The sequence below is a fragment of the Esox lucius genome, chromosome 18 (assembly GCF_011004845.1).
Source record: "Esox lucius isolate fEsoLuc1 chromosome 18, fEsoLuc1.pri, whole genome shotgun sequence".
Lineage (NCBI taxonomy): Eukaryota > Metazoa > Chordata > Actinopteri > Esociformes > Esocidae > Esox > Esox lucius.
The window spans coordinates 24610735-24626870 of NC_047586.1; the positions used below are offsets into that span (position 1 = coordinate 24610735).

Here is a 16136-nt window from a genome sequence, read left to right on the forward strand (position 1 = left end):
TGAATCCGTCATTAGCGCTGTAATTCCAGGGATGTGAATACAAGAGGTTTCCCCTGGAGGTAATGAACCCCAGAGTACGGAAACAGCAGTTGGAGGACTACAGGGCTCTGGGGAGGTGTTACTGGTGGGTTGGAGAGGACAGAGAGACAACTGCTCCCCGGAGTAAAACAACACGGCTGTCAAGGAGATTCCTAAGCATTAGCACCAATAAGACAAGAAAAGAGATATAATTTCACCCAGGGGAGAGGGAGGAGAGAGAGACAGGGCAACGGAACAAGTTAGTGAGGGAAAAGCTGAGAACAAAACAACAAATGAAAGAGGGAGCAAAAGATAAAAAGAGACTGACAGAACAACTTAAAGGGACAGAGAAAAGAGAGAACAGCTGAAAGAGAGAGAAGAGAGAAAAAGAAAAAGAAAGGTGGGAGCATTCTATTCCTAAGGTACAGTGAACACAGGGTCGTGCTGTCCTCGTGGAGTCTTTGTATCACAGGGGGCTTACTGTGCCACGACACTGTAAACGAGGTGAATAGTGACACAGGCATTAACATAAACTCATTACTGTAAGCCTGACTCTGCCTCTGTGTGTCTTTGTGAAGCCACTCAATCCGCTTTAACTTCTCTGGCAAATTTCGGGCTTCGGGGTTTCTGACGCTTGAGGCTAAGATACGACAAATACATTATGTTCAACATTAGCTGGAAAAGGGCGTTGCCTTGGAGAAACATGCAAGTAATGATTTACTAACTGTAAATTCTGGTTGAAAATGGCTGAAATTTTACAGTACAGTGGGAAGTCTGTGGTTCCAAAAGAGATTACACAGGGTGTGTATCCTTGCCTAGTGTGGATACAGGTACAAAGCAAACACATAACAATGCTGTTTTCATCTGACAAAACCCAACATTACACTACAACCCCTCCTACAGATTGACACTTGGTCTACACATTGTGCAGAAAATCCCTGTTGTTTATCCCGCAGTGATGCTGAGACCTATTCGATTTCCTGTGTTGAGACATGCGGCGCGTTCCCACAGACTCTCCTCTCCAGCAGTGTCTGGTTCAGACCACAGATGAACTTGTCACAACATGAAGGGGCCAATTTGGGTGTCTGTGTGTCAGTGAGAGCGAGTGAGTGTGCAGGATTTAATACACTTTTCAGAACAAGAGCTCTCCTTAAGGATAGTAAAGCAAGGAAAATATGACCTTGTGGGGACAAGTGGCTGGTCAAAGCGAAGATGGACGTCTGTAACTCTGGTGTGTTCCCTCAGTGGATTTAATATAAAGCACAAGGACTGACACATTTCTGATCTAAATTGGATCTTCGTCCGATTATACTCCGCTGTAAACCACACACCTCTGTAAAGCATGAGCACGATATCCATGACTACATTCAATCACATGCAAATGAGTCAATGATTGTACTTCCCATCAAATACTGACATAAGGGAAACAACAATGAAATGCATTTCTTCATCGATGTTATGTTATGCATGCCTAGTCAGATATGAGAATGAAACAAAAGCTCTAATCAATATAAAATATACCAGGAAACAGGTAAAACAGAAATCCCCTGTGAAGTAAAATAAATACTACAAAAAGGGTTTAATAAAGTTCCTAATTTAGACCTCTAAGAGACAGAGTTGTAATATATCCAGTAAGACTTTCCTCTCATGAGGATTTCGTCAATAACACCTGCTCGACGAGACAATTTCACATGTTCGATTCCCACGTAGCAAACAGGAAGACAGGTTATGCCTAGGCCTGGGAAGAATGTGCAGCTCAAGGACTTCTGATATCATTGTTCCATTTGCAGCTCCTGTTTCCCATGATTCTTGTTTTGAGCTTTATGCGCGTCTTTTCACCAGTACTCATGAAAGGTTATTTTCGGCTCGGGTAAGTTAAGGTTTAGGGTCCCTGAGGGACATTATCCTAAGTCACTGTCTCACAGTATATCTGCGGTTAGGTGTTCAATGCCCAGAGGTCCAGCAAATAGGCTCTTCACAAACCATTGGAAAGGGCTAGTGACTCCTTGCAATTGGTCGGATGCCTTTGAACTCTGTGGAGATTGTTGGTTGGTGAATGTGTTCACCTCCTGTTCACCTCTAGCAGGTTGGTCCTAGCAAAAATGTCCTGGTTCCGTGAGCACTGTGACAACAATCAGAAAGACTTGGCAAGATGTGCTTTGGGGTAAAAAAAACATGCAAGTAATGATGAACTGCAGACTGCAAAATCGAAAGGGTGAAATCCTGTGAAATATATCAAAATAAATAAACCTAACATAAACATGGATTTGTTTTTTATGGGTGAAGGTTAGGTCTAGAGGTTAGTGGGTATATGATTTTTAAAAGAAATGTGTTGTGTGCTGGTGTGGTGTATCAGAGTGTAGGTGTAGGGTTAACACATAACCCATGTCAACTAAAGATCTCATCCAAAGAAGACTCCAAACCCATTCTCAAAAAGACTCCAAATTCATTCTCAAAAAGGCAAACAATGTATATGGCAGTTGGAGAGTCACACAGTACCCATAACCAGGCGTATCCAGTAAACATAAAACTAGCACAAGCATGCACACACACATACAGTACACCCACATAGTGGGAGATGCTTCCTACCTCGTCGTAAGTGTAGCGGGAGTCTGCCTTCTTTGATTTCAGATCCCACAGGACCACGATCCCAGACTCATATCCAATTATAAGCTGAAAGGGAAAACCGACAGGCAGACAGTAAGATCTGGCCCAGTGAGAAGATGACAGAGGGCTAGATACAAAAGGCCCACGTTGTAGAAATAATTATACGCTAAAAATATTTATATAACATTCACACGGCAGGCGGGAAGTGGCAAACAGGACACACAATTTTCTGGTTTTTAAACGTAGCAGATGTTCTTATCCAGTTGAGGCTCACATTCATGACAAGACCATAGTACTTGCCTACAGAGCAGCGGGAGGAACAGCCCCTCCCTATCTTCAGGCAACGCTCAAACCCTACATCCCTACCCGGGCTCTTCGTTCAGCCATCTCTAATCTCATGGTGGGCTCATTCCTAAGGGAAGACAGTTCCCAATATGCCCAGTCAAAGCCCTTCTATGTCCTGGCACCGCAAGGATGGAACCGGCTTTCCTTTGAAGCTATGATAGCAGAGCCTCTGCCCATTTTCAGATAACATCTAAAGGTCTACCTTTTCAGAGTATCTAAAATCGCTCCAGAGTCACCCCTTCCGTTGCCTTTGTAAACAAATGCTTGCAATGTTTAAACGTATTTTCTTCCTTCTAGCACAAACTTTGCAGAATTGCTACTTTGTTGTGTAGAATGTATCAACTATTGAGTACTACTATGTACTACTAAGTTTTATGGTTACTACACCTAGCCTCTTAAAAGGTACTCATTAACTGTGAGTTACTTAGTATAAGCTGGTCTGCAAAATGACTAAACTGTAAATATCTAGAGGAACTGTTAGCATATTTATCTTAAAATAGTAGGGATTATTTGGGAAAACCACACACACACAACAGAAAAGGGTTTTCTTAACTCACTGAAACAGCTATTAGCAAAGTCACTGCTAAAAGGACTTTCAAATGTGTTTGCTGATAGAGCAGCCCCATGTTGCAGTAGGACATGTGAACCAGAGGCATTGGTCTAGAATGCTGGACCACCATGAACCACAGATTACGCTTCCTTTAAACCTTGTTATGAGGATTTTGTTGAAAATCTAATTGAAAATCATAATTGTCTAATATTTATTCTCTGGAACTAAGCTCTTCTTGGCACCTTAGCTAAAGTGTTTAAATAATGAGGGCGTACTAATTGGAATAGATAAATTAAGGTGTACATTTAGAATTGAATAGGTTTTAGGTTCAGTCACACTTTTGTTATAAAACCATTGATGTTCCCCAAGGTGTACCATGTCAAAAGACCACTTGATTTCTGGGGAAAAGCTGGGAAATATCTTACAAAAATGTTCTCACATGTGCTCTCCTTGGTTTTCAAAATTATGTTATCTAAAATGATAGTAGCAAAAGACTTTATCCAAATCATGGTCTAGAAACAGCTTGCATGATACCTCTCCCATGTGCAGCATGCATATCAGCTAATAATACATTTATAACATTTGGATGTATCTCAACCACTGTGCACACAGCTGCTTTTAAAATGTGGATAAACATGTATTAACACTGTAAGCTAAATATTCTGGTATGTTTCATGAACCTTATTAATGGATACAACATATAGCTACATATAAAAGCTCCACTAAAAGTGGGTATGTAGTGTATACCTGGATACAGCTCCCACTACATCACTGCTGTTATCCAGAGCCACTTCCAGCAGTGAGTTCATCCATTTTCATTATTTTTATCAGTGACACCAGAGAAAGAGGACAGAGGAAGTAATGTGACGTCTGGAGCAAAGGAATATATCTGAATGGACTGTATTTTCGAATGACATGCAGGTTATTTAGCAGATTTCCTACCCAGAGCAATTAGGGTTATTTGCCTTGCCCAAGACAACAAAAACAGATTTTGCAACATGAATTCACATTTGCTTTGTATTTATCAACGACATGATAAAACTATGAGAGGGTTTGTACAAAAATAAACAACAATTTCGGCTGAGATATGCGTGCCTGCCTGCCTGCTTGCCTGCCTGCCTGCCTGCCTGCCTGCCTTCTTCCCATATTCCTGTCATGTCTGTCACTCTGCCTGAGTGCTTGTCAATCTGTCTTTGAGGTGTGTGTGTGGGGGGAAATGTGTCTTCAACATTAACTAACAAAGAAAGATTGACGTGTAATGGACACATCATACCTTCCCCTCATCCATTGGGTTGTCACTTATGTGGACCACAGGACCTGGGTGAGCCTTGGAGGACCTGAGAAAGAGTGGGAGACAAAGAGAGATAACAAAGAAAGTGTATGATCAAATTGGGTGTGAAATAGCGTTACAAAGAGAAATCCAACAATGTGAGGTGTTATCACCAAGATAAATCTGACATGTGAGGTCTGGCCTGAAAATTCGAGCCCGGCCCGATCCAAGCCAGCTCAGATGAGGCCAGACCCCAAATCCGGTCCGAGGTCAAAGTTAACAATTTACACTTGTGTTGAACACAATGAGACAGCAATGGTGGAAACCGGGAAATTACAAATAACAAAACTAAAACTGTTACATATGCCAGGCTTTATAATTGTGTAAATAATTTTTTGTAAAATGTAAATAATTATGAATTTATTTATTGAAACTCACACACATAATTTTGGGTCAATGGTCTGTCTTTAGTTTGTGCATTGTTCCTGGTGAACTGTCGTGTAATAGTTCATGGACATGACACCACAACGCTGAATGGAATTGACAAAAAAATAAAGAGCTGGTTTGGTCAGTGTTGAACATAATACTCCCTTTTTTCTTTATTTACAGTTGTGGTCAGAAGTTTGCATACCCTGGCAGAAATTTTGGCATTGATTTTGAGAAAATGACTGTCTTTTATTTTAGGATAGTGATCATATAAAGCCATGTATTATTGCATAGTTGTTTGGCTCCTTTTTAAATCATAATGATAACAGAAATCACCCAAATGGCCCTGATCTAAAGTTTACATACCCTTGAATTTTGTCTTGGCCTTGTTACTGACACACAAGGTGACACACACAGGTGAAACTTGCAATTGAAGGTGAATTTCCCACACCTGTGGCTTTTTAAATTGCAATTAGTGTCTGAGTATAAACAGTCAATGAGTTTGTTAGTTCTCACGTGGATGCACTGAGCAGGCTAGATACTGGGCCATGGGGAGCAGAAAAGAACTGTCAAAGGACCTGCGTAAAACAAGGTAATGGAAGTATATAAAGACGGAAAAGGATATAAAAAGATATCCAAAGCCTTGCCAATGCCAGTCAGTACTGTTCAATCACTTATTAGGAACTGGAAAATTCAGGGATCTCTTGACACCAAGTCAAGATCAGGTAGACCAAGAAAGATTTCAGTCAAAACTGCCAGAAGAATTGTTCGGGATACAAAGAAAAACCCACAGGCAACCTCAGGAGAAACATAGGCTTCTCTGGAAAAAGATGGTGTGGTTGTTTTAAGGAGCACAATACGATGATATTTGGACAAAAATGTGTTGCTAGAAAGAAGCCTTTACTGTGCTAATGCCACAAAAAAGCCTGGTTACAATATGCCCGACAACACCTTGACACGCCTCACAGCTTCTGGCACACAGCAGAAAAAGGTGAAGGTTCTGGAGTGGCCATCACAGTCTCCGGACCTTAATATCATCGAGCCACTCTGGGGAGATCTCAAATATGCATTTCATGCAAGATGACCAAAGACTTTGCATGACCTGGAGGCATTTTGCCAAGATGAATGGGCAGCTATACCACCTGCAAGAATTCAGGGCCTCGTAGACAACTATTACAAAAGACTGCACGCTGTCATTGATGCTAAAGGGGGCAATACACAGTATTAAGATCTAAGGGTATGCAGATTTTGAACAGGGGTCAGTTAATTTTTTTCTTGTTGCCATGTTTTGTTTTATGATTGTGTCATTCTGTTATGACCTACATGTGACTCCCATAAGAAATAAGTGTTTTGCCTGCTCACTCATGTTTTCTTTACACATTTACAAACAGTACATATATTATAAATTATCCACGGGTATGCAAACTTTTGAGCACAACTGTATATCTTCCTACCTTTCTAAAACTGCAGTAGTACATGATATAATTTCCAAGTAAAACCCTGTTTTCAAAAAAGTTGGGATGCTGTGCAAAATGTAAATAAAAACAGAATGCAATGATGTGCAAAACATTTAAACCTTATGTTCAATATAGAAAATAGTACAAAGACAACATATCCAATGTTGAAACTGAGACAATTAAATTGTTTCTTGAAAAATATATGCCCACTTTGAATTTTGATGCCAGCAACATAATTCAGAAAAGTTGGGACAGAGGCAACAAAAGACTGGAAAAGTTGTGCAATGCTAAAAATGTTTACCCGATGAAACACCACACAACTAATTAGGACAATTGGCAACAGGTCAGTAACATGATTGGGTATATAAAGATCATTCCAGAGAGGATGGGTCTGTCAGAAGTGAAGATGGGGAGAGCTTCATCACTCTGCGAAAGACCAATAGTTCAACAATAAGAAGAACATTTCTCAATGTAAAATTGCAAAGAGTTTGGAGATCTCATAATCTATGGAATATAATATCATTAAAAGATTCAGATAATCTGCAAGGGACAAGGCCGAAAACCAATATTGGATGGCCGTGATCTTGGGGCACTGCATTAAAAACAGACATGATTCTGTAGTGGAAATCACTGCATGGGCTCAGGAACACTTCTGAAAACCATTGTCTGTGAACACAGTATGTTATAAATATCTACCATGCAAAGAAAAGACCATATACTGTATAAACAAGATCCAGAACCGCCACCACCTTCTCTGGGTCCGAGCTCACTTAAGATGGACTGAGGTGAAATGAAAAACTGTTCTGCAGTCTGACAAATCAAAATGTGAAATTAATTTTGGGAATCATGGACACCGTGTCCTCCAGACTAGAGGAGATGGACCATCTGAATGGCAAAACATTTCACTTTCAAAACTACAGCAATTGGTCTCCTCAGTTCCCAAATGCTTACAGAGTCTTGTTAAAAGAGGAGGATGCAACACAGATAAACAGGCCTCTGTCCCAACTTTTCTGAAACATGTTGCTGGCATCAAATTCAAAATGGGCACATATTTCTCCAAAAAGAATACAATTTCTTTCAACATTTGATATGTTACCTTTGTACTATTTTTAATTAAATATAGGGATAAATGATTTGCACTTCATTGAATTCTCTTTTGATTTGCATTTTACGCAGCTTCACACATTTTTTGGAAACAGGGTTGTATGATCAAAATGAATTGTTGGTTTTATTTAGTATTGTGAGGATTATTAGCCTGATTTAATTCAGAAACAAACTATTGTATCACCTGTTTGGCACAGTCTTGAGTCATCTAAGGTCAACAAATACTACAACAAATACTAATACAACATAACAGAAGAACCGTTTCTTTCGAGGCCGGTGCACCTGGGATTGTTTAGTTTCTTGTTGCATGCAAATGTCACATGAAAAATAGCATGGAAACTCAATAAAGTAAACATTTATGTGACTGAATAGCAGCACCTTCAACACCACAGGGACACTGTTGGGAATTCTGGCTGCTCTAAATGCACGCCATCCTTGCAGCTAACGGAGAGAGCACCAGTAGATATTATTCTTTATAGATGTCTTTTTTTAAATGTTTACTGTCATGCAAGCCTGGGTTGTGTGGGGTTCGGGCTGTGAATTACGACATTAAGTTGTATTACTAAGATAAATGCAAATGAGGTAGCATTACCAAGATAAATCCAAATGAGTTAGCATTACCAAGAGAAATCCAAATGAGGTAGTATTATCAAGAGAAATCCAAATTAGGTAGTATTACTAAGATGAATCCAAATGAGGTAGTATTACCAAGATGAATCTAAAGTGAGGTTGTTCTACAAAGACAAATCCAAATATGAGGTAGCATTACTAGAGGAATTCAACATGTAAGGTACAGTAATATTACATGTGTGCAGAAATAGGACAGAGAGCTTTGGTTTATGGTGAGAACCGAGGATGAACCCTGAGCTTAGAGCATCTAAAATAACGTATTTCCTTTGAAACAGAACCGTGGGACAGATAGGGCCAACTGCTCAAGACCTTAGAAGTCCTCTTCGAAAGACTGAGGAGAAAGATGGATGGCTGTCAGTCCCATGTGAGAGTGTAATTTAATGTGTCTTACTGTCTCTATTCCTCTATGTCCCTGTCTCCCCCCAGTCCATCATCCCTTTCTCAAGTACAGATTTAGAGCTCTCTCATCACCTAAATTTCTACTCTGCCTATGCCCATGGCAACGACATTAACACCTGTCATTCTAACCTTGTTCACTCCTAGGTCAAAAACTGCAATGACACCTTTAGTGAGGATACGGATGAAGAAAAGGAGAGGAGGAGAAGATAGGAGAGAAACGGAGTGTAGGAGGAGATGAGAGAAAAGAAAAGGTGAGAGAAGAGGAGAGAAAAGGAGGGTAGAAGAGAGGAAAACCTGTAGTAGTCCATGGCTATAATGCTCTATAGTTAGTAGACCTAACCAGAATGTTATTTACCTCCATGGTACTGCAGCTGGAGTTGTTTATTTATCTAATCTAACTCGCCTTTGTCTCGCTGTTACCAAACCAGCTCATACACATCCACACACACATACCGATTGTGCACACACAAATGCAAGCCCAGTAAACAGGAGACAGCCAGGTTTTGGAGAAAGAGTCACCATGGCAACAGAGGCAGGATGGGCCGAGTGCAGACAGCCTCCCGAAAAAACACGCAGCGCGCACACACTTTTCACCGTCTCCATCTCTCCGAAATGCAGTGTCATTGTATAGACAATAGTAGACAATAGCCAGATTGTGCAGAGCAGGTGATATAAAAGTTTGAGATATAAGAGTGTTTGTGCCTGCGTGTGTGGATTTGTGTATCTGCGTAAACAAGCTACATGTTCCTGTGCAAGAGGCCTGCATTCCACACCCCATGTTCCTGCCATAATGGATAGCCCCTGCATTGGAATCTGACTTTCATATGGATGGTTTTCACTTCAGCTCGCATCGTATTGCATTGCTTGCCTGACGACACAAACTGAAATGATCCACTGCACTACCACTTGCAACATATTTGGGACTCCGCCACTGCAGTCGTTAAGGTGACTAAGGAGCTGTTGTACCCAGTTGGCGATTGGATCGGCATGAACCAGAGTATCAAAGCAAATTATTTTGATTTATTACTTTCCGATTTGGGGGACCAATCAAACAAATGTCTAACTGCCAGTTATGAATGAAGATCTCCATGAAAGTAATATAACCGCCATCATATCATGACTTCTTTAGGGAAGTAGAACTGACCACGGATGGAGGACAGGGTGTTTGGAGATTCATGTGGTTCAGTCCATTAGCTCTGCCGCATGAATTGTGTTTCCCTTTGAAGAAACCAGATCATTAGGAATAGGAATGGATTTCCATGGCTGACTCAAGCAGGGTGTTGTAACAAATAGGCTTTGCTTACCTAGCCAAAGCCCCCTTCCCAACAGCAGTCAAATCACATGTCACACGTTTTGTTAATAACTAGTGTACTGAAGAATAACAGCGTAAAGCTTATGTACGTTCCCTTTGCAGGATATTTATGAAAATAGATAGACGTAAAATAGAAATTGCTAAAACTGAAAGCAATAACACAAGACGTTCACAGTGAAATTAATAACAATAGGAAAAAACAAATATAGAATGACGTGAATAATAAGAAATAGGCTATTTAAAGTGCGTTAAACAAGTACTGGGTCTGAGTGTGGAAGGAAGACGTAATTTAGGTTAATGTGCATGTACTCAGGGGTAGCAGGGGATAAATAATAATAAGATGCATCAGCTATGTGTGAAGTTTATGTTCGTGTGGCATAAAAAAGCATGTGTGTGGTTAGAGTCTAGCGTGTGTTCATATGTATAGTCCACATTAAAAGGATAGTGCCAAGAGGGAGTGAAATGTTGGAACCCCTGTAGCCATTTGAAACTAGTTTGCCAGTCATGTTTACCAGTTACGTCTTGGGGGTAGAAGCAGGACAGGGCCCTGTAAGTTACAGATTTCAGGTGCTGTGCTGTGTACCATGCAGTAGTATACAGAACAGTCCGTGGCTTGGCCGGCTGGAGTCATAGACTTATGTTAGAGATCTTGATGACAGGGAGCTTGGCACTGGCGATGAACTCCACAGTTCGCGACACCTTCTGAAGCATCTACAATAAAGGGCTGTGCAGATGCTTCCTGTGAAGATGCTCTCTATGGACGAAGCGGCCCGTCAGTAGGTCCAGGGTCCTGTTGCAGAGGGTGAGGTGATCGGTCCCAGGGTACTGAACATAGATATGAGCTTGGAGGGCACAGCTAGGGTGTTGAAAGCCAACCTGTAGTCGATGAACAACATTCTCACATAGATTGCGTCATCTGTAGCTCTGTTGGTGCTGCGTGAGAATTGGAGTGGTTCAGAGTGTCCGAGTGATGTTACTGTGGTGAGCCGTAACCAGCTTTTCAAAGCATTTCACAGCTACAGATATGAACGCTACTGGACGATAGTCATCCAGGCAAGTATCCTCAGCATTCTTGGTCACATGCACTAAAGCAAGTCGATATTACGGACAGGGTGAAACTGAGGTTGAAGATGTCCTTGAGGACAACTTCCAGCTGGTATAGGTGTGTTCGTAGTACGTGTCCTGTGACTCCATCTGGCATTGCGGCCTCACAAAAAGTTACCTGTATAAAGAAGTCTTACATCAGCTACTGAGAGTGAGACCACATTGTCCAGAAAAGTAGGTGTTCTTGAGCATGGTTTGGTGTTATTTGACTCAAAGCAAACATAGAATGCATTTAGCTTGCCTGGCAGGCTTGAGTTACTGGGTAGTTCCAAGCTGGGTAGTCCCTGATAGTTATGCATGGTAATCACAACCCACAAACAGAAGAGCAGGACTCAGAGGAAGATGACGAGGGAGAGAAAGATAGAGCAATATAATCATTCATCCAAATGCTTTGCTTCTTTCTTTATGCCTGCAACTGTAAACCTACAGTGGAGTAGTGGGTCGGTTCTGCCACAGCCCTCTGTCCCTCTGAGAAGTGGCTCATTAGACAGCTGGGCCCCACCGGACAGATGGGACAGGTAACAGAGCTGGGCCGATCCCTAGAGCGCAACTCCATACAGGCCCGTAGGTCTGGACGGTGCAGGAAGAGGCCTGGTGTTTAATCTGTAGTCCCAGTGAGGTTTGAGGCTGGATGTGAACAAAGTCTCCAGAGAGCTGGTATTTGGGAGTTATGGATGGGGATCGGTAGACCTGTCTCTGGGATTCTGTCTGTCTGTTTTTCTACTTGACAGTCTGCTGGTGTCAGATGGAGCTTGGCTCCACCTGAGCTGGGGGGCATGTTGGAAAGCCCCAAGTTGGGCACACACACGTTTACGAAATGAACAGTATTCCACAAAGGTAGAAATATTGGGCGTACATGCGCACACACATCTTGAATGAAAAAATGTATTGGGATGAAAAACCTAACAATAACCTTCACCTTAACCATATTCTTTATTAACTTAAATTATCCTATTCATTCTCATGCCTCTATTTACTGACAGATTCAAGACTGATATTGCTGGGCTAAACACTAAAATAAATCAATCATACATCTTATCCAAGTAGCAAGCAAAATGCAGACATTCAAAAGATGCCTGAGTACACTTCAGTTCAGTCCAAATATCAGAGTAAAAGTGCAGGAACAGTGGGATGCTAACGGGTTTGGACCTGGAGGGCCCCCCGAGACTTAAGACTAAAAGTTATACCCATACCAGTAGCATTATATAATGACTGTCACCTCACGACTTTCATCTCCAGTCTCTCTGTGGAGGTCCTGGCTAATAATGTACACGCCACGTCTCAAATGCACCCATATAGTCGCTGCTACTCTGGGATCCGTCCAAGCTCAGATTCTGGGGCCCTTCCTAACCTGTTTTTATGACCTCCAAACAGCGTGCTGGGCCTCTGGGTGCCACATTCTGGAGGTTCCCTGAAGGTTTTGCAGCCACAGCAAATCTATTTTGAGGATTTCTCTCCTGAGATGGCCAAAGGGTAGACTGCGTTTCATCAAGTTATGGACAGATTTGACAACTTTGGATTGCGATCCAATACTTCTCTACCCTGCCAGGATTCACATAATATTGATTTGTCAGCAGAGGCTGGTCTCTTCAGATCGTGAGAAAGAATATATACTGAAGGACTGGCCATGGTACCACACCATAGTCCTCCCATCGATATCTTCAGATTTGTAAGTTAACTGACGCTGCACAGCAGGCCACCGATGACAGCTGGGCTTCCACTGAATATTGCTCTGTGGGATTTCGTGGGGGGATGCGCACTTCGTAACTTCGGAGACAATTAAGTAATGTGTTTGGTTCCACCCTTCAGAAAAACAGTATGCAACTTACTATGTACAGTTGTGCCCATACGTTTGCATACTCTGGCAGAAATTGGGACATTTTGGCATTGATTTTGAAAATATGACTGATCATACAACATTTTTTAATTGTTTTTAAGGATAGTGATCATATGAAGACATGTATTATTACATAGTTGTTTGGCTTCTTTTTAAATCTTAATGACAACAGAAATCACCCAAATGGCCCTGATCAAAAGTTTACATTTGAATGGTTGGCCACACAAGTTGACACACAGGTGAAAATGGCAATGAAAGGTGAATTTACCACACCTGTGGCTTTTTAAATTTCAATTAGTGTCTTTGTATAAAAAATCAATGAGTTTGTTAACTCTCAAGTGGATGCACTGAGCAGGCTAGATACTGAGCCATGGGGAGCAGAACATAACTGTCAAAAGACCTGCGCAACAAGGTAATAGAACTTTATTAAGATGGAATATAAAAAGACATCCAAAACATTGCAAATGCCAGTCAGTTCTGTTCCATCACTTATTAAGAAGTGGAACATTCAGGGATCTCTTGATTCCAAGCCAAGGTCAGGTAGACCAAGTGCCAGCCAAAAGTGCCATAAGAATTATTCGGGATACAAAGAAAAACCTACAGGTAACCTTAGGAGAAATACAGGCTTCTCTGGAAAAAGTCAAGGAGCACGATACGACAATAGTTGAACAAAAATGAGCTGCATGGTCGAGTTGCCAGAAAGAAGCCTTTATGGTGCCAGTGCCACAAAAAACCTAGTTACAATATGCCTGACAACACCTTGACATGCCTCACAGCTTCTGGCACACTGTAATTTAGAGTGACGAAACCAAAATAGAGCTTTATGGTCACAACCGTAAGCGCTATATTTGGAGAGGGGTCAACAAGGCCTATAGTGAACAGAATACCATCCCCCTTGTGAAGCATTGTCAAAATTAATGGCAAGATGAATGCAGCATGTTATCAGAAAATACTGGCAATTTGCATTATTTTGCACAAAGATGTGCATGGGATGCTCTTAGACTTTCCAGCACGACAATGACCCTAAGCACAAAGCCAAGTTGACCCTCCAGAGGTTACAGCAGAAAAAGGTGAAGGTTCTGGAGTGACCATCACAGGCCTCCTGACCTTAATATCATCGAGCCACTCTGGGGAGATCTCAAACGTGCGGTTCATACAAGACAACCAAGGACTTTGCATGACCTGGAGGCATTTTGCCAAGACAAATGGGCAGCTATACCACCTGCAAGAGTTTGGGGCCTCATAGACAACTATTACAAAAGACTGCACGCTGTCATTGATGCTAAAGGGGGCAATACACTGTAATAAAAACTAAGGGTATGCAGACTTTTGAACAGGGGTCAGTCAATGTTTTTCTTTGTTGCCTTGTTTTGTTATATGATTGTGCCATTCTGTTATGAACTACAGTTGAATATGAGTCCCATAAGAAATAAAAGGTGTTTTGCCTGCTCACTCATGTTTTCTTTACAAATGGTACATACAGGTGCTGGTCATAAAATTAGAATATCATCAAAAAGTTTATTTATTTGAGTAATTCCATTCAAAATGTGAAAGCTGTATATTATATTCATTCATTACACACAGACTGATATATTTCAAATGTTATATATATTTCTTTCAATTGTGTTGATTATAACTAACAATTAATGAAAATCCCAAATTCAGTATCTCTGAAAATTTGAATATTACTTAAGACCAATACAAAAAAAGGATTTCTAGAAATGTTGGCCAACTGAAAAGTATGAACATGAAAGTATGAGCATGTACAGCATTCAATACTTAGTTGGGGCTCCTTTTGCCTGAATTACTGCAGCAATGCGGCGTGGAATGGAGTCGATCAGTCTGTGGCACTGCTCAGGTGTTATGAGAGCCCAGGTTGCTCTGATAGTGGCCTTCAGCTCTTCTGCATTGTTGGGTCTGGCGTATCGCATCTTCCTCTTCACAATACTCCATAGATTTTCTATAGGGTTAAGGTCAGGTGAGTTTGCTGGCCAGTTAAAAACAGGCATACCATGGTCCTTAAAACAGGTACTGGTAGCTTTGGCACTGTGTGCAGGTACCAAGTGCTGTTGGAAAAGGAAATCTGCATCTCCATAAAGTTGGTCAGCAGCAGGAAGCATGAAGTGCTCCAAAACGTCCTGGTAGATGGCTGCGTTGACCTTGGACCTCAAAAAGCACTGTGGACCAACACCAGCAGATGACATGGCACCCCAAACCATCACTGACTGTGGAAACTTTACACTGGACTTCAAGCAACGTGGATTCTGAACATAACTCAGCAGCAGTCCAGTCCTTTTTGTCTTTTGCCCAGGCGAGACGCTTCTCTTGTTCAAGAGTGGCTTGACACAAGGAATGCGACAGCTGAAACCCATGTCTTGCATACGTCTGTGCGTGGTGGTTCTTGAACCACTGACTCCAGCTGCAGTCCACTCTTTGTGAATCTCCCCCACATTTTTGAATGGGTTTTGTTTGACCATCCTCTCCAGGGTGCGGTTATCCCTATTGCTTGTATACTTTTTTCTACCACATCTTTTCCTTCCCTTCGCCTCTCTATTAATGTGCTTGGACACATAGCTCTGTGAACAGCCAGCCTCTTTAGCTATGACCTTTTGTGTCTTGCCCTCCTAGTGCAAGGTGTCAATGGTTGTCTTTTGGACAGCTGTCAGGTCAACAGTGTTCCCCATGATTGTGTTGCCTACAGAACTAGACTGAGAGACCATTTAAAGGCCTTTGCAGGTGTTTTGGGTTAATTAGCTGATTAGAGTGTGGCACCAGGTGTCTTCAATATTGAACCTTTTCACAATATTCTAATTTTCTGAAATACTGAATTTGGGGTTTTCATTAGTTGTCAGGTATAATCATCAAAATTAAAAGAAATAAACACTTGAAATATATCAGTCTGTGTGGAATGAATGTATAAATTATACAAGTTTCACATTTTGAATGGAATTACTGAAATAAATAAACTTTTTGATGATATTCTAATTTTATGACCAGCACCTGTATATTACCAATTATCCAAGGGTATGCAAACCTTTGAGCACAAGTGTATGCTGAAAGTATGTAGCTTATAGCCA

The 16136-nt window shown here is 41.4% G+C and overlaps 1 protein-coding gene across 6 annotated transcripts in view; it reads right to left on the reverse strand.

Moving 5' to 3' along the window:
- stxbp5a (syntaxin binding protein 5a (tomosyn)) overlaps window positions 1–16136 on the reverse strand; it is a 131515-nt gene that overhangs the window by 63001 nt on the left and 52378 nt on the right. For all 6 annotated transcript variants that reach the window (XM_020056375.2, XM_010863932.4, XM_010863929.4 and 3 more), the window contains exons 6-7: window positions 4794–4857; window positions 2608–2691 (exon numbers count right to left, since the gene is read on the reverse strand). In XM_020056375.2, coding sequence (XP_019911934.2) covers window positions 2608–2691; window positions 4794–4857 — 148 coding nt within the window. The remainder of the gene's footprint in view (window positions 1–2607; window positions 2692–4793; window positions 4858–16136) is intronic.